This window comes from Frieseomelitta varia, unplaced genomic scaffold (genome assembly GCF_011392965.1).
Source record: "Frieseomelitta varia isolate USP_RPSP 00005682 unplaced genomic scaffold, Fvar_1.2 scaffold_146, whole genome shotgun sequence".
In the NCBI taxonomy this organism is placed as follows: Eukaryota; Metazoa; Arthropoda; class Insecta; order Hymenoptera; family Apidae; genus Frieseomelitta; species Frieseomelitta varia.
The window spans coordinates 329929-356982 of NW_025109150.1; the positions used below are offsets into that span (position 1 = coordinate 329929).

The 27054-nt window shown below is 33.9% G+C and overlaps 1 protein-coding gene across 1 annotated transcript in view; it reads left to right on the plus strand.

The window, feature by feature from the left end:
• Positions 1–27054, plus strand: part of LOC122533382 — a 227746-nt gene that overhangs the window by 157929 nt on the left and 42763 nt on the right. The window contains exons 3-5 of the mRNA XM_043663026.1: positions 14519–14987; positions 24399–24632; positions 25947–26419. Coding sequence (XP_043518961.1) covers positions 14519–14987; positions 24399–24632; positions 25947–26419 — 1176 coding nt within the window. The remainder of the gene's footprint in view (positions 1–14518; positions 14988–24398; positions 24633–25946; positions 26420–27054) is intronic.

A 27054-nucleotide genomic window follows, 5' to 3' on the forward strand; every position in this document is an offset into this window, starting at 1 on the left:
CCTTCAAGAAACACAAATTTCAAAAAAAAAATCACCAACTTACACTAAAACATTTCAACACCTTCGTCAAAAACCGGGTAAACGAAAACCACGCCAGCGGAGGAGTGGCCATTATAATTTCGGACAAATATGATTCTACTGAAATCCCATTAAATTCAAACTTAGAGGAATGCCACACCGCAGAAACCCAAAGACAGAAATACGGAGTCAACGCAAACATAAACCTGACTTCTCAAAATGACATACAAAATTATATTAAAATCTCTCAGAAACATAAACTACTACTACGCAAATCTAATGGCACTGCTGTCGATGCGACGTTAAAGAAAAATAGAAGAAGAACTCTTTCGTTTTTCTCGAAATCGAAGCCTCGGGAGGGAAAATTTTCTGCTCGACTTATTTATCACATCTTGTATCTCAAACGTAATCACGCTACGCCCCACCTGCTAATTGTAACAAAAAATATCTTTCGCCGAGCTGAGATTTTTGTCGCGAGATCTGCGCACGCGTAGCAGAAAAAAAAAAACGAATTACTGGATCCAAATCGGATCCAAGAAGCAAGGGTGTAGTCGTTGAATTGATCACAGGGCGATGACGGCCGAGTAACGATGCTGGCAGTTAGCTAGTTGCCTCGCTATAAAGTAATTTCACCAGCCGGGCTGTAATCGCGTTTTATTACATTCGTTTTCTTCGACTTCGTTCGTCCGAGGGCGAGGATAATTTTCATCGAATCGAAAGGGAAAAAAAAGAAAAAAAGAAGAGAGAGAAAGAAAGGAAAACATTAAGGGAGCATTAAGTCGTCGCGCGGCATCGGCTTAATGATCTGTGTAATTCCCAAAGCGTTCTCTAATGTTCCCCATCGCGATTTTACGACGTATTTCCGGCCACTCGTAATGAAATCGTTAGTTTTGAATTAGAGAGGCGTTAGGACGCCGCGTCTTGTGTCCTGTGTAAAGTGATAGACGCCGTACGTTACGTGCAAACTTGTTTCTCTTTCAATTAAGAAGCGAATCTACGCACGGTATAACGTGGACTGTAACTTCGATGGATGTTTGTTTCTTGGTATTTTCGTTATTTACCTCTTTTGGTCGTAAGTCGATGGTACGCGATGGAACTAGATAATAAATACCCTGTCACGGATATTTTTATCGCGCGGCTGATTGCAGGCATTTGGTATCGCGAATGATTAATTCCATTCTTCTGTCTGCCGATAAGGAGAAACCTAACCTCTGTTGGCTCTTACGAGATGCCATTGTAGATAATTACGTATAAATTATAGCAATGTATGATGGAAATATTTTCGAAACGATTAATTACTTTAATAGTCTTTTTTTTTTTTATAGAGAATAACGAACTGAATCGAATAGTGTATCAAAAAATATACGATTTCGCTTAGAGAAACAAACTTGACGTTCAAACACCTTTTGCGAGTCAAAGTTAAAGAATAATAATTAATCGAAACTCCATTTTTTATTATAATTAATCGTAAATGTTTCAGCTTCTAGTGCTAGCTGTGACGTGTCATATATGTATATCACGTGATAATATAAAAAAAATATAATTAAAAAAAAATAACTAGTAGTAAAATAAAAAATAATTAATGGAAACTAATAATAACTAATGAAACTAATAAAAATAACTAATAAAATAAAAATTAAAACTAAAAAATTAAAAATAAAGAAAAAAATTACAAAAATTATATAGCGATATATTCTTTTTTATCAAACAATCGTCTTCGCGATTTGATCTATTTCAAAAGTTACTTCTTCGATACTCCAGACTGGAAATAATAAACGAATGCCTGAAAGATCCCTCGTCTCGATGATCGGACGCGGGAGTGAGAAAAGTTGTTCGCGAAAATTAGACACGTGGATTTGAAAATGGAAGAAACGCGAGCCAGCTCGCGGACATTATTATTTAAACTCGACACCGCGCCGCGACGGCCCCTATCGTTTGCACAATACACGGAAAACAAGAGTGGCTGGATATTTCGCGGGGCTGTTGTGTTCAATTATCCAAAGGCGACACCGCGGCAGTGACTGCCTTTGACCTTTCTGGCGATAAATCCACCGGTGGACGCGGTTTAATTGCCATGTAAATGGATTTTCCTGGAACGGTTTCAGCACGAGCGGATACGCCGCGGTCCGCTTGATTGGGAAGCACGTGCTCCGCATAATGCGAATTGGTTTACGACGTTGCGCCGCCCCATCTCCGTTTACACGCGCCACGGATTTTCGTCTACGAAAATCTCCATCACTTTCCTGCTCTGTCCAGTGTGGAACGACGTTCAACGTTCGTCTTTCCTCTTTTCTATCGGTGATTTATTTTCACGCGATCAGATCTAGGGAGGAATTTTGGGAAACTTTTTATTCGAGGATAAATTAAACGACGTGGGTCGCGTTAATGTACACAATATCAGCGAGTGACAAGTTTCGCAAGTACTCTGTTGGCAGTTGACGTACAATGTTGGCGAGTGACAAGTTTCGCAAATACTCTGTTGGCATTTTACATTGAAAACTAGGTAAAACAATTTGTTATTTTCGAAATTTGTTCGTAAGAGTTTCCACTTCAATCTTTTTTCGTGTCTTGTTGTATTATATTATACAATATTATATATGTGCGTTAATTATATTATATTATACAATATTATATTGTGTAACGTAATGTGTTATATCTTTTCTATTACATCTATACATTATATATAATTAATATTTTTTTTATTGCATCTATGCATTATATATAATTAATATTTTTGTATTACATATATATTTATATTATATATAATTAATATTTTTTTGTTACATCTATGCATTATATATAATTAATATTTTTTTTATTACATCGATACGTTATATATAATTAATATTTTTTCATTACATCTATACATTATATATTGTTAATATTTTTTGTGTTACATATATATTTATATAGTTAATATTTTTTTATCACATCTATGCATTATATATAATTAATATTTTTTTATTACATCTATGCATTATATATAATTAGTATTTTTTCATTACATCTATACATTATATATAATTAAAATTTTCAAACTCGATTTTCTCGTCGCGTAAAAACTGTTCAATCATTCCCATTTCCTCGATTTATTTTCACACTGTCGAGGATCCATGTCGCGATTTCGGCAACACCCCGAATGACGTCGCTTTAAAAAAAGTCACACCTTTAAAAATATCAGTTTCCACTCAACAGCGCGAGGAAGTTCCTTACTCTCCTTGGAGTTAACCCAGTCCGAAAGCGGGAAGAAGGCGGCCGCGTTTAAAGTAGAATTTATCCTCCCAGCGAGGAGGCCGTCGTTATCATCGACGTTTCCCGCTCGTGTTTCGCGCAGTAACATAAATTCCCAGATAACAATATACCAGGCGAAAATACGGTGTCTATCGCAGGTCGTAGCAGAGCGGGGGAATGTGCGAATCGTTCTTTACTCTTCCGTACACGGCTGCCTTTCCTTTCGAACTGGCTTTCGACGCTTATCCACGATCTGCAGTAAGTACGAGGACGAATTTAGATGTCGTAAAGTTAACCGACCAACTGGATTCCAACAGTCCTTATCGATTGAACCTGACCTGAATAGCCTCGTAGAGCGCTGGCCGCCTTGTCTCTTTGGATCTGACTAATCGGGAACAAACGTATCGTCGATGTATCGTTCTCTATCGCGCGCAAACAGTTAGTCAAGAGTCATCGACTACTTCTCAGATATATATATATATGTATATATGTACCTTGAACGTGTGTACCGTGTCTCGATAGTCGGCCGGTAATCGACTTTTGTGATACAGTTAACGGTGTAATCGACGATATGATCGTCCGTAGGACGTATTCGATACGGTGGGGATCGGCTCTTATTCAGCGACCGGTTTAATCGCTCGCGAGGCAAGACAATCGAGAAGCTAATTGATACATTTTGTGGTTCGTTCGTTCGTCGTTCGAAGGAACGGTGGGGAATTTCGATTTAAGAAAAGGATGTCGTTCGACCGTGTCTTTTTGACGTAGTGTCTCTAGAACTACCGAAAATTGTCGAAACGATCGACTTATAATCTTTCTTAGACATTTTTTTGTAGACGAAACAGCGTATTTTTAAAGATTTCGGTAATTCTTCGTAAAATATATGAAATAATAAATATATAAAATAAATATATATATAATAAATATATAATAAATATATAAAATATATGAACAAAAGTATACATAAAATGTATGCTCCATTGTGTTATAAAGTTTCCCTATTTCTTTGACTTCAATGTCTCTGATGGAAATTTTAATCGTCGATGGTTCCTAGTATTAAATTTTTCTCTTTTTCTCTCAATGGAAATTGGAATTCTTCGGGTATTCTTTAACACATTGATCGCCACGACGATCGACGTTACTTCCCAGTCTTTCAATGAGTTAAAAGACTGAAAAGTTGGAATTAAGAATTCAAAAACTAGCATGTAGATTGAAACAAGACAAAGTTTTTGCGCATTGAAACATTTCCAACAACGCGATAGATTAAACGTTATATTACAGTGTAACATATTTCAAACTGTAGTCATTATAAAGGAAAGTATGTAAAACTCGCATTGGCGGTTAACGTGTCGTTTCTTTCTTTTTTTTTTGTCAATGAAGCATAAAGTATTTTTTTTTTTCTTTTTTTTTAATACTAGAACTATCAAAGACTAAACTTTAGTTGATTTCCCTTTAGATGCTTTCTCAAGCAACAGACTGAGAGAGTAAGGCTCGCGCGCGGCGAGGAAATTTCAATGTAGTGGGGAGGTCGATGCAGTGGAGGGGGCAGCTCTAGTAAAAGTGGGGGTAAGCCGCCAGTTAGCCAGCTCTGGGCTAATTGTAAAACATAGAATTTTCATCACAGATATTAAACTGAGTAAAAACACTGTAAATACTGCAAATTGTAAAATATTTTATAAAAAAAAAATCATTTAAATCTCTAAAAGTACACTGTGACATATCTAATAAAAATTACGAATTAGTCAATTTTTTTTTTAAATGAAGCATCAAGTATTTTATTTTCTTGTGTTTTATTCTCCTCGTGAATAGTCGAAAGCGTAGCGTTCAAAAGAACCAATGCGTACGATTTCTCTTCGGCTACAAACAGGAGGAAAAACTTCGCGCGAAGCAACTTCAGTAGCTTGCCCTTTATGGCTATCGATCAAGAGAGAATGTTGCTTCTCGATCTGTTTAACTATCTAATCGCGTATGATTTCCAGCTGTCAGTTGGAAACGGACTCGAGAAACCAGTTGCAAACTCGCGTTACATCCATTTCAATAACGAGAGCTCGTGAAAGCGCGAATATGTTTAACGCAATAATTACAAGAGTTCGATGACATTATCACGTGTATCACGCGCCGATAGAATCACGTAAGTTGCTCGCGAGTTACTCGTTTGTTATAACGTATACGGTTCTGGTCGAAAAAATGCAACACTCGTCTCTTTTGAATGCTTTATCATTATACTAATTTAGATAAATTGTAATTTCCCTCCCCCGTCTTAATAGAAGCTACTTTGCAATTCTTGTACTGTTACTACGACATAAGAGTTATTACGAGCATTCGCTCTTCAATTCAATGTGAATTTAATTTAATAAAAATGTGACCGTGATGCGCAAAATGATTAATTTACAGTGCAAAGCCTGTAATTGTGAATTTGTTTCTTTTCGAAGATGATTTCCAAGTCATGCAACTGGTAGAAAAGTGAGGATTCTTGTCATTTTTAATTATTAAAAAATGCGTGTAAAAACATTAAAAAAATTTTTGTGACTAGATGCATTATTTTAAAGATAGAAGTCTCCCCTTTAAAACGACTCCTTAAATTTTATTGATTAAACAGCAAAAATTCAAGAAATCCTAACATTTCGTCGTCTTAATGCTCCAAGATCAATGAAATAATGAGAAAAAATTGTACAGCAAATTTTAGGACGTCGTTATAAAGAGAAAATTGCAAGACCCTATTAATTTTAGTCATGGAAAAGATTTTCTATTGTTTTTACGTGCGTTTGAATTTTGGCAATATTCGAGAGAATGATCTCCTCGCTTTCTCACGATGTAAAATCATCTTCAAAAGAAACGACTGTCAAAGCAGAGGCTTCATTCATCAAAACGAGATCCTCTTCTTTCACGAACTTGTTGTCAATTTATTATAATTATTATGAATTTGTAAATTTATAAATTTGTTAATTATTATAAACTTGTAAGTTTTTTATTTTCATTGATCATACTCTTCGCTGTAGCTCACTTTCACACAGTCATTCCAAATTAATGTTCTTCCCTGATTTAACGTTAATATTAAATAACGAACGATTATGTAGGAGTAATCCTTTATGAATTAGGAAGAACAGTAGCCTCCTCATGCATTTAAGTAGCCTCTTTCGTTTTTCTTTTCACGAAATTACGGTTCGCGACACGTTGTCACGCTCGTTTTTTCGTCTCGAGAACGCGGCCGAACTCGCTTCGCGTAACTCACGCGTTGTAAATGAGTCATGCACCGGTGAGGTGCAATTACCGATGCAACGGTGGTTGCACCGACGCACCGTTTTTTGTTCCTCTTCTCACGCGTTCGCCACCGCCACGAATGAAAATTGTATAAAATCAAGCCTGTCAACGAACATCCCGCTTTCGTGAAAATCTCTAGCCGATGACGTATAATTAAAGTACAAAACCACGGGCTGAAGCTCCATTGTCGTCTCTTCTAACGGTGAATTTTCCTAGCTGAGAAACATCGTCGAGATTATCGTCGATTCCTTCGACGACCGCCGTCGAAATCGATGTCGCTATTTTCTTGCAAACGGATGACGTTCAATCTTCAACGCGTTGCCCTCCCTTCCAGCACTCTTTTATTTTATAATTCTTCATTTTACAGATCGCAAGCGCGAGGAATCTCCTCGCCGTGAAACGTAATAAATCCTTGAGAACGTTGTGCAAATTGTATACGGGAGGTTATAATTATGGCAATGAACGTGGACAGAAAGAGAAGAAAGGAAAATTGATACTGGGTTGAAAAATAAATCGCGCTGCAAAATTGATTTATCACGGCCGTGACAATTACGCTCTTGCGTTAATTTCTACGCTGAAAGTACGATCGCGCTGTTCAGATTTCGCGTCGAATTCGTGCCGTTCAACGTTCGATCGCGATGCTCAATTTACAATGCGCTCGATTTTGATTATGGCGTGTTGTCGTCAGTCATACTGATGACAAGGCTTCCTCTCCACTTTTGTTTCGATGAAATTTAAATCACACGAACCTAACCTAAATTACATAAATCTAACCTGATTTAAATCTTACTTTCTTTTCAGTTAAACCTAACCTAAATCTAAACACTGCCTAGATAGGCAGTTTTTGCTTTATTCTTAGTAAATTCTTTTTACTTTATTTCTAGTTTATTCTAAACCTAATCTAAATCTAACTTTCTTTTTAATAAAACCTAAATTTAAACCTAACCTAAATCTAAATACTGCCTAAATAGGCAGTTTTTGCTTTATTCTTAATAAATTCTTTTTACTTTATTTCTAGTTTATTCTAAACCTAATCTAAATCTAACTTTTTTTTTTAATTAAACCTAAACTTAAACCTAAACCTAAACCTAAATCTAAACACTGCCTAAATAGGCAGTTTATCTACTTTTTTTTACAGATACTTCTATATACATGAAAAGAAGCGCTATCGCGCTGCATTGTACTATCCAACACGATTTTTTAAATAGCCTCATGGCGCTAAACCGATTTTTAAAGGGAGTTTCTTGTTGAACCGATAGAACGGATTGTTCTCAAAATTGTGGTAAAGGAAATGGGAAGAATATATAAAAAATCGAATTACTCTTCATTTCGGGAAGGAGGAAACGATTCTGTTTCCGGCAGTTATGACTTCACCGTTTCCTCGCTGGTTTCCCACGCACATATTTCCACAAGTTTCAAGAATTCCTTAGATTAGATAGAAACATTTTTATATTGAAATATCGCTTCTAACGAAGTATTTCTTTTTCTTTTTTTTTTTAAATATCGCTCTGCGACGTGTTAAACATAAACTCGAGTTTCAAGAATTCTAGGGTTAATAATAGCATTTAATTATATCGAACCCTATGTAATTAACACGTTCGAACGTAAAGAAGTAACACATTACAGACCGTAATAAAGTATAAATTAATCGCTTAACTCGATTTAAAATAATAATTATAAGTTACAGTGGTTAATTAGAGATTGCTGATCTATTTATAATTATTGCGATAGCTATTTAGTAATTGATTGTAAAAATAATGACAGTGTGATTTGATTATTGCTCAATTGCTCTGATTGAAAGATAGTATCGCAGAATAGAATAGAATGTACATCTAGACGTACAAAGTTCATTGGCTGGCTAATTAGTAACTGTACAGGATTAATTACGCTCTAACAAGGGGGGAACAAAAAAATTAGGTTCACCGATACGCAATGAAATTTCATTGTGCGAACGGCATTAATTTTTTCTGTTCGATCAAAGATTAAGCTTGCGAAACTAGCGGCGAGCACAATTCAGTTTCTACGTTACGAACTTAATTTGCACCATGTACTTTCTAATGAGCTGATTCTGCTCTATTTTCGTCGAGCAGGTCTCGCAACGCTGCTATTATTAATCTAGAAATGCAGTACATTTTTTTTTTTTTACATTTCAAAGATTCAAAGATTCAACAATTCAGAAATTTAAAAATTCCAAGATTCAAAAATTTAAAGCTATTGAATTTGTTCTGTTGACGAAACGTCAGTTTTTTCTCTGCAACAAATGATCTATTCTATTTATCCAATATTCTTTGAAATATTCGATCAAAGATACATGGAATATAATTTCAATAAATTTTTCGCAATGATACACGCGAATTAATTTGGATTATTTCTGAGGAGGGGTTTACAGTTAAAAGAATTGAAGTTAAATTTTTCGATGCAGTTCGCTCGATCCTCTATTTACGTTCTATGAACAATTTTTTCAAAACACCAGATCATCATAACCTCGACTATAACTAGAGTTTGAAACTCTGTGTAAATAGCAATATTGGTTCGCGCTTAATCATATTGACATAGTAAATACGACACGATGTAATTAACACATTTCATTGTGCATCTATTCAATTACTTAGTACCTCCTGTCAAATGATAATTCAATATCAATTTATTTCTAATATATTATTTGTTGGAATTTTCCAGGGAATTCCAATAATTAATCAATTTTGAAAGAAGCATGCGAAGCGTTTAATATAACAAAAAATCACTGGACAGCAGAACAATTTCTCACGCAATAAAATCGCGTTCTCGAAATTTTCTTAACAATTCAAAAATATTTACAATCGCCGTCGTCAAACGCGTTCTAAGATTAAAACCGATCTGTACACTCTTCTTCGGGATCATTTAATTAAACTGTGTATTTATAGAAAGCTATACCCTAGTTTCTAATTAGAATTTGGGCGCACTCGAGAGTTCCTTCCTATTTCTGAAGAACGTGTCATAAACTTACGGGGAACGGCGGAAAGTCAAGCTGAAACTTGAAATTGCCAAGTGATTTGCTAAATCAAGAACGTGTGCAACCTGCCTCTTCTAGCAAATTTGCGATACACCAAATTCTAAGTGGATAACCGGATAAAACTCTCCGATCTTCCTACGATTAAATACACAGTGAATTCGATTAATATTCGGACACTGAATATTCAAACTCTTGTAATTTTATATAAGAAAAAAGAAATCATACTCATAGTCAAACTTAGACTCGTTTCAAAGGCTGAACCCGGAAGCCTTTCAAAATGCACAATTTTTTTTTTTTTTTTTTTTGCCAATTCATTGAACTTCAAACGAATATAATAACGAAAATGTTACGATTTCTTAAATTTTCATCGTCTAAGCCTGATATTCAAAGTTCAATAAAATGACAAAAAGAAAAGTTATTATAGAAGTGTGAATAACATATATTTTGAAAGTAAAGAGTAAGCCTTAAAACGAGCCTAGATTCATCATTGTACTATTTCTCTAACAAAATTGTAACAGCTTCAATATTTGGCGTCCGAATTGTTTAAATACCCAAATGTTGATTCACTATCATTCATATATACCATTTGTTTAAAAACAGCTTTCATAATTGTTCGTGACATTCGTTTTTTAATTACTTTAAAACATTTTTATTTTACAAATTTTAACATTGTAATTAGAAGAAAAATATTACTATATATATTATAATATTATTGTATATATATATATATATATATATATATATATTATTATAAAAGAAAAATATTATTATTATACAATTTTTTTTATACAATATTTTAGAATTATTTTATATTATAATTGTAAAATTATAGAATTATTTTATATTAAATTATTATTGTATATTATATTATTATTAGATTATTATTTATATTATATTATTTTATATTAGATTATGTATAGAATTATTTTATATTATATTATTTTATATAGAATTATGTTATATTAGATTATTTTATATTATAATTGTAGAATTATATCTACAATTATATTTTAGAATTATATCTTTCTATCATTCAACTGATTGACTTTTGATTTATGGATCAATTTCTTTTTCTATCAACAGGATTTCGTGGCAATCAATGGTCCAGTTAAATTAATATCATCAGTTTCATTTAATCGAATGTATAAATTACATTCATCATTAACTCGTCTCATATTGGAAAATGCCAGTGCTTCTTTGACCCTTAACAACAAATACTTAATCGACATTGAACAAATTTAAATTTGAATTTCGATTACATTAACGAGGCTGCACCGTCCGCGACAAGCGGATTTTCGCGCACGTTTGAAAACAATGGGGATTCCCTGTTCCGCGCGATCGTTTAACGTTCGCATAACACGCGTCGCATAATTGAAAACGTTGCGTTTATCGGGCCAAACTCAATAGGCGTTGCACGGCAATCGCGGCGAGATACTAATATCCGCGGCACATGCACGAACCTCGTTGCATAACTGTATTATTAACGACAAGACAGACGGAGCGTATCTGCGCGGCGTGAATCGAAAGCGCGCGTTGCTTGTACCGTCTTTCATTTTACTCTCGCCAACTTCTGTTTCGCAGCAGAATCCCGTGTTCAGCGAGTTTCGAGAGTAATTGGTTCCTGTAAATCGCGTCTCGCTTCTAGCTTCTCAAGCATCTGATTATTCGCAGTGCACACGATGTCCAATATACGGTGTGTTTAATAAAAAAAAAAAAAAAAAAAAAACGTGGACGCCATTTCTCCGAAAGAAAAGAGATTCTTTCTTGGTGAAAAAATTTTGCACAGATCGGAAAGTACAAGGTGGAGAGGGAAGTTTGTTTGTAGCTATCGTTTTCGATTCGATGGACATACATACGTGTAAAGAAACCCTGCTGTAAAATTGAATTTCAAGGTCAACATCTCTTTTTTTTTTTTTTTTTTTTTTCTTACATTGTACTCTACTTAATACATAGATAAAGGGATTATTCTAGTGTGAATTTTTGAGAAAATCGAATTTTTTTTTTTTTTTTTTGGTATATTCTTAAAGGATATAGTTTGAAAAATAAATCTCTGTAACCTTACGTGTGAACTCCTAAAATTAACGAAGTTATGGTTGTTTGAAGGACGCGACGACCAGCATCATTGTTATCGCGATACTATACTTTAAAGGCATTTTTCTGGAAACTATGTTTCTCAAAACGGACGGTGTCCATGATATCTTAAAATATACTTGACCAATTGACTCAAAATTTTAAGTACGCATTTAGTACATGTGTGACTATAGCCCCAACCAGAATCAACCAGAAAATTTTATTTTTTATATTTCTTTGGGCTTCCGACGTTTGACAGAAACATGCAAAAATCGATAATCGAACTTCAAAGTATCGCCACTTTTTTAATTATCGACTTTCTTCTTTTTTTTTGGTACCTGCTATAGGCAAACTCATACTAATTAAGGGACATTCACGTTTTTTTATTTCCGACAAGCAGAATGGCCCGAGACGATCTTTTTTAAAAGCGACTGTGTTTGAGAGTGTGCAGTGTCACTAATTGTAACTTTTTTTGTCCCAAAAAATTTTGAAACGTCGTTGAAATACGTACAAATAAACTTTGTCACTTTGACTGCAAAAGGTGTAATAATTTCTTTGCAAAAAATTCCCTAACAAAGTTAAAAAAAATACGCACTTCACACTAGAATACCCTCCTAAAAAAAAGTTTCTTAATCATTTAACACTGCGGATGTGCGCGTTCTGACAGCGATTTCGTGGCTCTGAACGCGTGTAGAAAAGAAATAATCATATCGAATTGGAAAAATTACATTCCAAAAATGCACACGGGATCGCGCGAAGAAAAGTAATTTGTGTGTTTTCACTGAATGTGCCGTTTTAATGATTCCCGAGGCTTTCGTTGAAGTAATTCTATTATTCTTTTCGTTTCTCTATTCGCACCCTTTTGTCCCCCGTTTCGTTTTTCATAACGATTCTCCTTGCCTTCGTAACGAAAACGAACGAAATCTGCCGCGCCCAGTGGCGTGTCTCGTTAAAACGTTTACTTTCGCGCGAGCTCTTTTCAAATGAGAAGTAGTTAAAAAAAAAAGTTGAACGATTAATTTATAATTAATTATGCTTCTTCCTGCGTTGGATGATATATATATATATATATATATATATATATATATATATATATTTCGAACGTGCAACAATTGTTTTATCAATTAATTTCATTTAATTTGGCAAAAGGAAACGAAACGAAAGGAAGAAACAAAGTATGAAACAGTTTCGGCACGAATTAAGCCTTCGACATACTCCGATGACCCTATACCGAAATATGCTGGCTATGATCCAGAGCCCATTCGTGCCGCCAAACGAGTTTGATACCGACGAAACAGATTGTGAGGAACAATCGGTGCGCTGTTGCTGACGTGAAGCATTCTCGGAATGTTTCTCGCAAATTAGTGCTAAATAGGTCTCCTTTATTAATCGTCTGCAACTCGGGTACTTCTGAAAATCTTACAATTAGACAGGAAGCTTCTCAAAGTATAATTTCGAACGTGCGCGTGAGACGCTCCTCCTGTTAAGAACAAGTTTCCATTTTCACGTTCGTGATATTAGACGACAAACGCAATTAAAGGAACGAAAGTTAAACAGGGATGGAGATAAATATTCCAGGGATCGAAATTAACAAGTTTCTTTCGTTTTTTTTTTTTTTTTTCTTTTTTTTCTAAATTCTGTTCGAGCAAAATAGTATCTGTTTCTGTGGAATTTTTATTGAAGAACACTTTTTTCAATAGCGTGGAATTATTTTGAAACAACAAAAGTTCCATGAACGAGCTAAGTCGGGAACATTTAATTAAAAATCTACTTTCATATTTGTAGTGTCAATATTCACGTACAAATACTGAGAACAATTTTTAATATTGACGAACGAATTACATGTTCCTCCGTACAGGGGATTTTTTACTTTTATTTTATATTTTGCAGGTTCTATTCTGTAGCGTTTATTTTCAAGAACATTTATTTATCTGCTCTCAACGGTGCTCTTGCGACGTAGCAACATCTTTCGAAAAAGTTCTACGATCCGTAGAACTTTCCAAACAGAACCCATTTAAAAGTTTCTTAACTTTCTCAATTCCTGAGATATTCTATATATCAGCCGTGATATTTCTCAATACAACAGTAGAACATCGATTATCTGGACACCGATCGTCCGAAACGTCGATCATTCGAATTTCGATTATTCGAATACATGATTGTGTACGTATACATTTGGACTTTATGTCGAGCAATTTTTAATAGAGCGTCAAATGCCTCTGTCTTTCATTTGTACCGTGAAAACGCCATCAAAAGAAAAAGAGCGACGCCGAATATTAAAAGTAAAATATTAAATATTACTGAAAAAGTTTTAAAAAACGGGCAAAGATACATGCAATCTAGTCAAAATTAGCACTACGTTTTAAAAATTAGCGAGTCGGTTACTAGAGTTTTGAAATAACTTGGAAATTCATTGTCGAAAGAGTTATTGCCAAAAACTGAAGAATTGTCGAAAAATAATAAAATTCATAAAGGGAAACAAACAATTCTAACTATTTTCGATTGATTTCAGTATGGTATTTTTCAAAGCAAGATACCACACAAAATAGCACTTCGCAGTATCGCTATTCCTTACTTTTTTTTCCTTACAAAATACATAGCAGTTGTATTGGTAATATACAAAGGAAACATACCAACGAAACGACATTTTTGTCACAAATATCGAGTAAATATTTGTAAAGTAAATGGTAACATTTTATTTTTATCTTCACATCTCGTTACACTGTATACACGTAAATCGCATCCGAAATAAAGTTTCGGATTGACACAGGTCGAATGTTTTTTATCGTTATAATATCCTTCTCGATTCTCTCCTAAACACTCGAGCGAATCGCCGCGAGAGAGCCCCTTAGGGTAACGGTTCTCGGGACGAGCGCCACGATATCCGCGGGAAACCTTGAACGTCATGTCGAGCGGCGCGTAAAACGGAGTTGCATCGGATTGTTACAGGCGAGGAAGTGGTAACCGTGCCGCCGGCGAGCGGAGGTCAGGACAGCTGGAAAGTGCAGAGGCTCTCCTCGTTGAGCGTCGAATCGCCGTCGAGCAACCGTCGCAAAGGCTGCAGCCGTGGTCACAATCAGCTGCAGCAGCCAGCCGGCAAGCGTACGCGGCCTGCGCCGGCCTTATCCTGCAAGGCCACTGCCAAGGACGTCGTTGGCCAGTATCTCGAGTGGCCGAACAAGGAGAACACGCCCGGAAATGCCGTGAACGCCGCGGAGGGGACCGCCGAGGGGACCGCCGAGGCTCAACTCGTGGCAGACGACCGCCCCGACGACATGGGGTCAAATTTGAGCCGACACAACGGGAAAGGCCTGACCGGCCGTAGGACGCAGTCATCCGGGAATCTCTGCGAGCCAAAGGGGAAGTTGAACAGCATGGGCAAGATACTGGTGCCGTGCTCCAGCGCGCAGAGGGAGAGGTGAGCTTGATGGTTTTTTGAAAAGCCATTTATATTTAAATTTATTTATAATATGTGTAATATAAGTTAAGTTAATTGTAAATAAATTTAGATATAAATTTAAAACTCTTCAGAGAAAGTTGATATAATATAACAGTAATATACCATATAAGTTAACTTGATTATAAATAAATTTGAAACTCTTCAAGAAAGTTGACTTATATTGTATATTATTGTTATGTTATATTAACTTTTTCTGAAGAGTTTTAAATTTATATCTAAATTTGTTTGCAATTGAGTTAACTTGTATTATATATTATATTATGTTATATATTATTATCATGTTATATTAACTTTTTTGAAAAGTTTTAAATTTATTTATAATCAAGTTAACTTATATTGTATATTATTGTTATATTATGTTAACTTTTTCTGAAAAGTTTCAAATTAATATTTAAATTTATTTACAATTAAGTTAACTTGTATTATATATTATACTATATTATATATTATTATCATGTTATATTAACTTTTTCTGAAGAGTTTTAAATTTATTTATAATCAACTTAACTTATATTATATATTATTGTTATATTATATTAACTTTTTCTGAAGAATTTTAAATTTATATCTAAATTTATTTGAAATGAAGTTAACTTATATGATATATCATATTATGTTATATATTATTATATTAACTTTTTTTTGAAAAGTTTTAAATTTATTTATAATTAAGTTAACTTATATTATATATTATTATCATATTATATTAACTTTTTTTGAAAAGTTTCAAATTTATTTATAATTAAGTTAACTTATATGTTGTATATTATTATTATATTGTATTAACTTTTTCTGAAAAGCTTTAAATTTATTTATAATCAAGTTAATATATATATAATTATCATATTATATTAACTTTTTTTGAAAAGTTTTGAATTTACATTTAAATTTATTCAAATTTATTTACAATTAAGTTATAAATTTAAATTCTAGTATCTTGGGAATTTCTTTCACAGGTTTTGCACCCAACCTAATCTAACCTAACTTAAACTAACCTAAAATCATATTCTGCAAATTCATCCTTGCATTGATCAAGTTTCAATCCTTTTGCAAATCAAGTTTTTCTTCAATTTTGTTCAAAGTATTTGTGTTTTTACAAATTCGTTTTCTTAGCCATTTTATGATAAAGATACAATCCGATAGATGATAATAAAGTTGTTATTTCGAAATGAAAATTTCATTGCATATATATAATGATAAAATGACGTGGAATTAACGTGAAATATTTGTTAAATACTAAAAGTTTTTATGTAGACAAATATAGATTCACATAATATGATAATTATGACAATCTGTAGGTGATGATAGTTGCAACAGAATGATCAATAATTAAAGTCCATTAAATGTTCATGGCTTGAAGGATCAAACGAAATGTTTCTTGCGCAGAATTTCATTTTTTCTTCAATGGAGAATATGACAGTCGTTGGAAACTATGGTGGTAGAAATAATACTTCACTTTCGAGTCACCCGGTGAATTTGATTTGCAGCAAGACGAATATAATCTGTGAAAGGATTAATTTATAGTATAAGAAATGAATATCCTGTGCAAAACCTGTAGAGATTTTTTTTGTACGAAGATCACGATATGATTTTTGTTGACTTTTGCGTGTTTTCTCTCTCTCTCTCTCTCTCTCTCTCTCTCTCTCTCTCTCTCTCTCTCTCGGAGATGATTTTTACATTCGCGAGGTTTAAAGTTGGATTGGAGCATTAGCTGAAACTGATTTGGCTTCGTTGATATTTAGGTATTAGCGCGATTATAGTAGAAGTTCCCGATTATCCGGTTAACAGGTTAACACGTTAATTGCCACGGAAGTTACTAGTAATACTGGTAATACTAGAACCAATTGAAAGATTCTATTTAAACGTCATGTGATTTGGAAAATTAGATCGAAAATATAGAGCACGATTTTTTTTTCTCTCGTTCGACGCTTCGTTTTACATTTTTCATTTGTTTATACGGGAGTACAGATTGACCACTTGTATCCCGGTTGGAACCTAGCCAAGTTCGTTTGCATTTGATGACTGTTCAAATTCGATTTCCTCCCAACCGGGCACCGGATCAGAAAATTCCAATCCAGATTTTTAAACGTTATTTTTACTGTTAGCAGAATAATCTGCTCTTCGCGAAATTTTGTCTGGCAATCGCCGTGTTGACAACAATAATATTTGCTTAGAAAGCAAAGTGGCTTTTTTTTTAGTAACATTGATTTTAGATTGGACGAAAAGAAAATCACCTTTTTACTTCAATTACGTACACAACGGAATAGAGTAGCGATCGAGTAGAGTAATTAATTAATTAGTAATTAGGCGACAGAGTATTTGAGCTTCAATGTATTTGCTGCTTCTTGAGAGTCGTTATTACTAATTACTAATTGCTTCTTGTAATTTAGAAATTTTTTAGCTATTTACTTCGTAACGCGACGATCCTCACTAACGTAAGTACAAACGAGAGTAATTTATCTCGACCGAAACACAGATTAAAAAAAACACTCTCGAGTGATGTTCGATAATTTTTTTAAAATCTATTTCAAAATCAGCCGTCAATCCTGAAATTAATATAATTACACCAGAAATTAATAAAATAAAATTTGTATATTTTATATTAAATAAATTTTTATGTCAAATTATTAAATAAATTTCCTGTAGTAACTCATGTAGATGAATGAACTAAAGACGAAACTGGAGTAGGAGCTGTTACTGCTATTGGTAATCATACAAAAAATGGAAATTGTGCTCTTTTCGTAAAAATTATCAATCGTGATATGAACGTCAATAATTTATTTATTTTATAAATAATTAAATTTATTTTATAAATAATTAAATTTCATCTGCCAAATATTCTCTATCACCTTAAACGACGATGTCCAAACAACGACTGGAGATCCATAAAATTGCTCGAGGCAATTAACGACAAACGATTAATCATTTGGGATCCGACAAAGCCTCGTGTGGACGCAAAAATTTAAAATTTCGTTGACCTCTTCGCGGCGAGGGGGGAGGGATGATCGTCCACGCTTGAAGAGGATAAGTGATTTTTCGTGTTTCTAATTCCGTCGAGTTCTCCTTACCGTAGAGCCATGAACAAACAGAATTTAATTTAGCGATAAAGTCGGTGGGACTATAAAAGTTCCGAGGACATAATGGAGAGGTCAATTCGCAACGATCGATATTTTTCTCTTTTTTTTTTTTTTTTTATTATTACCCGAACCGCGTTTCTACCAAGCTTGAAGCCAGAGTGTCGATACACTGTTTGCCCAAAACACGTCGATTCTAATTAATACATATTCAACGAATATTCGGGTTTGATGTTCGGTAGATTTAACGTGTCGATTCCATCTCGGTCGGATGAACGTTCTCAATCGATTTCTACAGTTTAATGTCATTCTCCTCGAACAGAATTAAAAATACGGAAGGCATTACCAACGAAATAACTTGAGATATTAATTACATTTTGAATTATTGAAATAATAATTACAACTATTATTAAAAGTGAAAATTTAATCGTTAAAAAATAAATCGAATTACTGATTGACCCTCTTAGTACCTTGCTAATCTTTTTTTCTTTTAGGTTATCGCTCAGAAATGTCCGATTTCAGAGATATTTCTCATTTATGACATATTAATATTATTAAATTAATTAAAAATATTGACATCATTCGTTGAAATTATATGTTTTAATAAAGAAAATAGAGTGAAGATATGTAAAACGTATCTTACGATTGTTCTCCATAAATTAAAACCAGCTGTCATTTGTAAAAAAAGGGTTTCTTTCGAAGAGTTCTTTGGAAAATCCGCGAAAAAACCGATACGTCGGTACTGAGGTACTAAAAGAGTTGAAAATATTTAACCTTAAATATTTAAAAATATTGAAATTTATATTTAAGATAATTATACTTAATAATTAATAATTTAATTATAAAATAAATTTAATTTGAAATAATTATATTTAATAATTAAGAATTTAATTATAAAATAAATTTAATTTGAAATAATTATATTTAATAATTAAGAATTTAATTATATTTAAAATAATTATATTTGAAAAGTTAATTGTATGTATTTAAAAAATATTGATATTTATATTTAAAAAGTTAATGTCTAAACTTTTAGACAAATATTTTTCCGTTAACTCTAGCGATCTTAGCGAAATCGTGTTCCAAAGTTAAATTGTCCGATCTGTTAATTATTTCTTAAATAATAAACACCATGTTTCGCACTCATTAAAATGTTCAAGTATCGGCGCGCAATTTTCATTACACGCGGGTGTTCGTTAGATCGCGTCAGCACTTGATCGTCCGAATATAACTGGAATATGCTGGCGAATATGCGTGGTGTAAGTTTTATTGCATGGAAGAGATTTGCAGTCAGGACAAAAGGGGATTTCATTCGTGCGAAACTGGCGAGGAATTCGTTTCGCTCAACTATCTTTACCGCCTCATCTTCCGGATGGATTTAATTACGACGCGCTTCCGCTCTGGGGCTTTAACTCTTTTCGTGTAATGTAGTTCACAGCTTAATAAAATACATTCGTGCGCCGCCTTCGTACGGTCTGAAAGAACTGATAGAACGAAACCAGCTCGAGATAACTTCAGTTGCGTTGTAGATTTAAACAACAACGGAACAACTCTTCTCTGCACGGACCATTTGTCGAGTAAATTTCTGTGTTTTTTCTTTTTTTTTTTTTTGCTCCCTCTGTAATCGTTTCGCTGTTTCGAACAACAGTTTCAAAAAGATTAGCAATCGAAGTTTGCTTGTTATTTACGTGTACGAGGGCATTAATCTGATAATCAGAATGTAAAGAAAATTTTTTTTAAAAATATAATTAAGGAATTAAACATTTTGGTTAGAAATAACCAATTACAGTTGACCCAAAGTCTATTTCGTTGCCGATTATTATTAACGAAAGGAATCCTTTTTCAGTCGCTTGTACAGATTTTGCATTCCAAATTCACCCTTTCGTGGATCATATTCAAATCAAATTTACGTTGTTATCATTTCACAGAGCAAATTCACTCTTGTTATTTCACAGATCAGATTCACTCGTTTCCAAATCAAATTCACCATGTGGCCGACTCAGATTGTCATTTTTGTCATTTTTCGTGATTTTATTCGTGATTGATTGTCAAAAAGTCACTGATACAAATTCTCGTAGAAATTATTATCAACAATCGCGAAAATTAATAGTTTTTCTTCGCCGAGAACTGTTATAAATAATCGAAAGAAATTTCTCTCACTGATAACAATTATTAACAACGAAGAAATTTTTCTTGAAAAATTTGTGACCGAAAACATATTTCAGTTAAAAAAGAAAAGAAATAATTGTCATCCTGCGACTCTCTTCATTCTGGTTACAATAATTATAGCCCCTGGTTCTCGAATAATTTTGCGATTAATTCGTTAAATATATTTTCGTCCGCGACGTCATTTCATAGCGTGAATTTGAACTTTTACGTATGAAACGACAGGGGATACACTTCAGCGGTAATTTTCAATTATACGAATCGCGATGATGCAGGCCGTGATTTCGCGAGGTGAAATAGCGATAGCAGATTAATATATTCGTTTGGCGTTTGTAATTATACCACTGGCCTGGCATGAAAATTGCAAAATTAATTGCAAGTCGATTACTAAACACGAGCCGCCCGATGTTAACGAAGTTGAAATTAACGGGCACACGTCGATCATTTTTCCATGAGATGTTAAAAGTCTCTCGATACTTACCGATAAATGGTAAATAACTTTTCCATTTAAAATACCAATGACAAATTAATTAAAAAAAAAATTTCTCATCTATATTTTGGCGTCCATATAAAAGGAGAAAAATAAAAAAAGTCTCTGATCTATACTTTAGTGTCCATAAGAGGGAAAAAAGTGTAAGGAGCGTTCGTAAAAATTACTCCTGACTAGTCAGTTTCAAAAATTATAAATGAAAATGTAAATGATAAATGGTAAATAACTTTTCCATTTAAAATACGAATGGAAAATTAATTAAAAAAAAAAAATTTCTGATCTATACTGTGGCGTTCATAAAAGGAGAAAAATTAAAAAAAAAAAAAAAAAAGAAGTTTACAAAGCATTGGTAAAAATTACTCTGGACTAGTCAGTTTCGAAAGTTATGGATGAAAATGTAAATGATAAATGGTAAATAACTTTTCCATTTAAAATACCAATGACAAATTAATTAAAAAAAAAAATTTCTGATCTATATTTTGGCGTCCATAAAAGGAGAAAAATAAAAAAAAATCTCTGATCTATACTTTAATGTCCAGAAGAAGGAAAAAAATGTAAGGAGCGTTCGTAAAAATTACTCCTGACTAGTCAGTTTCAAAAATTATGAATGAAAATGTAAATGATAAGTGGTAAATAACTTTTTTATTTAAAATACCAATGGCAAATTAATTGAAAAAAAAAAAATTTCTGCTCTCTACTGTGGCGTCCATAAAAGAAGGAAAATTTTTAAAAAAATGTCTCTGATCTATACTTTAGTGTCCATAAAAGAAAAAAATTTCTGATCCATACTTTAGTGTCCATAAAACGAAAAAAAAAAAATTAAAAAAGAAAAAGAAAAATGTATGGAACATTGGTAAAAATTACTCCTCACTAGCCAGTTTCGAAAATTATGACTGAAAATGTTTCGAGTCGACATCCGAATTAACTGCAGAGGAGGATAATAAATACTAATAAATCATGGTTGAATCAAGGGAAACACTACTCACGAGCGGAATTAAGCGCGACGTTACCTCGTGGTGGTGCTCAGTGTTGCTCGAACAAACCAGCAACGACGGTACATATAACGTGGCATAACAGGTTAGCCGTGAGATAATTTAAAGTCCCTTTAAGGTCGGTCAGTCGCGGAACTGGGGCGGTTTCCATTAAATCCTCGTTTGCACGGAAACGGACTGCGCGAAAGAACAGGGATGAGCCGCGAGTAAAAAGGCAGAGGGAAGCGGGTTAAAAGGCCGAAAAGGCTCGAGTCTTGATCTCATTTGCGTAAGTGCTGTTGTTTAACCTATGCCAAGATGTAACAATATCGGATTGATATATGAAAGTCTCTCCCTTCTTTCATCCATTTTCCTTTATCCGGGGGAAACTATTTGAACGAAACGAATCTGCAGGAACAAACAGACTGCGTTGCGGGACATTCTTTTTTTTTTTTTTTTCACTGGGGAAAACACGAGTGACGGATTTCACTTCTCTTTGAAAGTAATGCCGATGCCATTGGGTTGGCCAAAAAGTGATTGCGTTTTTCTAATAAACGTACGACATAAAATTCAAATTGTTTAGATAAGAGGAAAAAATATCTGTATTTTGCCGTACTACTTCCGAAAAAAAGAAAAAAAGCGCCGACAAAAAAATTACATAGTATGTATGGTGAAGAAGCCTTCAAATTATATAGCAATATTGACGAGGATATCAAATTATTCTTTGTCGAAAAAGATGAGGACCTTTTTGAACGCGGAATCTTCAGGTTGCCTAAAAAGGTCGTAAAAGATAATCGAACAAAATGGTCAATATATTGTCGAACAAAGTTGTCCTTTCTCGTGAAAACTTCGCCTTTCATTTGCATTTTGGCAAAAGAACGCAGTTACTTTTTCAATCAGTATTTATAATGTGCTCTGCTTTCTCTACTTCCTAACCAATAATCTATAACCAATTTCATTCCCGATTAATTCCGCTGTTTGTTCATTCTATTTTCATCCGACCAATATCAATTACTTTGCAAATTCTTTTCGTTACATTGCACGAAGCAGCGGGACTCGGATTCCGGAATACAAACTCTCTCATTGCAATCACAAATAACGAACGCGCGGGATATTAAAAAAAATTATTAGAAGCGCGCCGTAATCTCACGACTCGATTAAAAATCCCTGGTCGATTTCAGAGCGTGTAACTTGTTCGTATAAATCGTCGAAGTATTCAAGATTTGGGTTTCTTACTATTATCTTAGATAATAAGATTAATCTTACCCCTAAAACTACAAGTTAATCTAAACCTACGACCGAGTCCCAATACCACAATATTATGAAATACGTAAATACATAACAATTAAATTAAACACACAACAATGAAAACAGAGGATAGAAATAATTAAATAGAAAAAAATACTATGTGAAACACTTTGTTCATTAAATGCAGATACGAATTGCATACGTCTAGCAGTGAAAATCTCTGGTTCACGTGTTTTGCTTGTCGCTCGTCAGAGTTATGAAACATCTAATAAGCAACTAGAACAGATTTATTGGATCACCCGTTTTATAAAACTCGGCGAAAACTTACGTTTAATTACGATGATAGATGAAGAATAATAACGTTCAGGTTGTTAGGATCCTGTGCGTTGATGAAGTTTGGAAAATTAATTTCAGAGCCGGGGCACGTGGAGGATATTACTTCACGCATGAAAGCGTGTGACTTTGTATCGTAATTGAATCAGATTTTCATAAAATTTGCAGAATTTAATTAACGCGAAATTACGAACGCGATAAAAAAAAGATTTTTTTAAATTTTCGTATTTTCTCTCTCTCCCCTCCTCCGTGAAGAGAATTTCGTAAATTAAAAATTGTATTTCCTTTGGTTGGACAATTTAGAGTTCCTTCGCCTCGTGGATGAAACAGATAAAAGACAGCTTTTTCTTTTTTCTTTTTTTTTTCTTTTCAATCTCAAACTGAGTCTCCGTTTCTCCCGTTGGAGAAAATTCACTCGTCTAGGTACACACGTGCCATCTAGGAAAGTGAACAAACTTCGAACAAGCTACGTAAATCATGCAAACATCAATGCGTTCTCGTAACATTTGCTTTTCTCGTTTAAAGGGCTCGGATTAGACAGCATTCGTTGCTTGAATTAGGCAATTGGCGGCCTTTTCACGTCGCAGGTAAAGGAAACGTGAACCATATTCGCAACACGTTACATATTCTTATTGGAACACTGACATTCGTAGGTTTATAAAATGTTTTCAATGTCGCTGATAGTTGGAATTCTCACGGATGAGATGAAATAAAACATTTGCATAAAGGTGCAGCTAACATCGAGATAAATATTTGAGCAGAACGAAAAGATAATTGAGACAGTGAAAATTCTGTAAAAATTTTGAACGATAATAAAGTTAGTTTGTGGATTGTAATAAAACCCTAAAAACAAATAAATTTGTATAAATTTATAATAATAAATCTGCACGAATCTAAATGAATCTCTATAAATTTTGATAGCAGATTCACACGTACGTATTTCACGAAATTAAATCTGAAATTAAATCAAATAACATGTAATTCTCGTTTTAAATCGAGACGAATCCTCCGTTTTTTTCTTTTTTTTTTTTTTCCTTTTGCATCGCGGTGAATATTCAGAGCGAGTGAATACTCTGCTCCTTTACAGATATAAATTCTGTGGCTCGTTGCCCAATCATCTGGACGACAAGGACGTGCTGGACGACGATCCGAAGGAAAATAATAACGTGATGACGGATACCATCGCGGGGAATCTTGGTGGAACGTTGCCGCACAAGAAACGATCGTTGGGCGTGCATTTCTCCGACGGGGGGCCAACTGGGACTCTGGACCTCGTGAAACATCGATCGCAAGATTCTCTCGACGAGAACGATCCTTGGAGGTATGCCATCGCTCATTCTTCCCTAGATTATGCTCTTAGCGGTGTACGCGTAAATCAAAGCTAGACGAAGTGTCCTGTTCCCGATTACGAAAGAATTTGCGTCATCTGGTAGAATTTAGGAACAGCGGAAATTAAGAACGAAGGAGATTAGAGTTCGTGTTATAATAATATTAATAAAAGTAATATTCCTATGCATTTACGTAGCTCTGCGTTACAGTTGTGCGTAGTGTAGAGATGTAATTGAAGGGATAATTTCACACATGGAGTAAATACTTGAAGTAGAGCGCTTGTTGTGTATAATTTATATACTATAATGATTGTTATTATTAATAATCATTGTTTATATTATTTAATATTATTATATGATATTAAATATTGTTATATTATTAATATTTAATAATATCATAAATATTATATTATTATATAGTTATACTATATTATTATTAATAATCATTATTTATATTATTTAATACTATATAATATTAAATATTGTTATATTATTAATATTTAATAATATCAAATATTATATTATTATATAATATTAAATATTATTATATTATTAATATTTAATAATATCATAAATATTATATTATTATATAGTTATACTATATTATTATTAATAATCATTATTTATATTATTTAATATTATATGATATTAAATATTGTTATATTATTAATATTTAATAATATCATAAATATTATATTATATAGTTATGTTATATTATCATTAATAATTATTTATATTATTTAACATTATATTATAATAATAATATATTATCTAATATTACTTATAATAATTTAGAAAATAAAATAAATCGTTACATACGTCGATTGCACGAAAATTCAGTCGAATCGGAATGGTCGACAATTGTATCGAAGTCTCCAAGATTGACCGCTATTATTCTATATACCCATGGCTCTCAACGTGGGGCTCAGTTTGATTTTCTAGAGAGCCAATTCGTGAATGAGAAAGAATTTGTTTAATGAAAGTTTGACTCTCTAATTTTCTTTTGAAATGTCTAGTTCTTTAGAAGCCTGTTTCGAAGTTACACGTTTTCGAATAATAAGAATTATGTGTCGCAGGGGTGAGGGAGCGGGATTTTAGAGATGCTTAAGCGAGGCATGGCCAGAAAAAAAGTTTGAGAACCCCTGTTCTACGCTCTAATATTCTGCCAAAAGAAATGTGAATATTTTGCACGTACAAAAATAGACACACTGGCAAAACGAAAATGAAAAAAAAAAAAAAAAGAAATTCAATCGAAAGCTAATCGAATTAATCGGTAATTAATCAGAGTAATTGTACGATTGTTGCAGGTACCAGCAGAGCGACCTTGACCTGGTGAGATTCCGTCACGGGAATTTCGACTCGGTGAGAAGGAATCGTAGCGCCGAGACAACGTCCGACTCGTCGACGAGAAGGTACACCCGTGGCACGTCCATGGAGGACAGATGCCACCGGAACTCCGATCTCGACCTGGTGGGCACGCTGCCGAAACGGAAGCAGGACGGTAGAAACGGCGGGAAGCCGTCGGACACGAACTCCTCGTCGACCACCTCGCAGCCGTGCGTGCCCGACCCGACAGAGAACGATCTGCTGATGCAGATCGTGCACAAGCCCGACTGCGAGTTAGTCAGGCATCGGCAACAGCTTAGCAAGTGCATCGATTTGAAGTTGAGCAAACTGGCCGGCGGGGAACCGCAGGATCAAGGTTATGCCTCCGAGCGGTCTCCCGAGGACGAGCATCCGCCATCGTTGCCTGGACAACCGTTCCCCAACATAACGCCTGGTGAGTTTCAATTTTTCCATCCTCCATTGTGTCTGGTGCTGGCTTCGTACACTCTCGTACGAGCTCCTCTACTTATTTCAAATATTTGGAATTTTTGTCGAATTACTCTTGTTTTTTTTTTTTGTGTTGAAGTTTAACTTCAATCCGAGGACTATTAAGTTGATTAAATTAGGCTTGACGGAAGAGTAACATCAGCAGTTGTCTGGAAAATTTTCTTAATTCAGCGAATCGACGTCCATTTTCTTTATTTCTGACTACGTTCAAAATATGAAACTCGAAACGAAATTATGTTTACGAACCTTGAAACAAAATTCATAATCGACGGTACATTAAAATAATTTAAAAAGGAAAGCGGAATTTTTGTCAAGTTGATTAAATTAGGCTTGATGAAAGAGTAAAAAAATCAGCAGTTACGTTTCCTGAAAAATTTTCTTAATTCAGCGAATCAACGTCCATTTTCTTTATTTCTGACTACGTTCAAAATATGAAACTCGAAACGAAATTACGTTTACGAACCTTGAAACAAAATTCATAATCGACGGTACATTAAAATAATTTAAAAAGGAAAGCGGAATTTTTGTCAAGTTGATTAAATTAGGCTTGATGAAAGAGTAAAAAAATCAGCAGTTACGTTT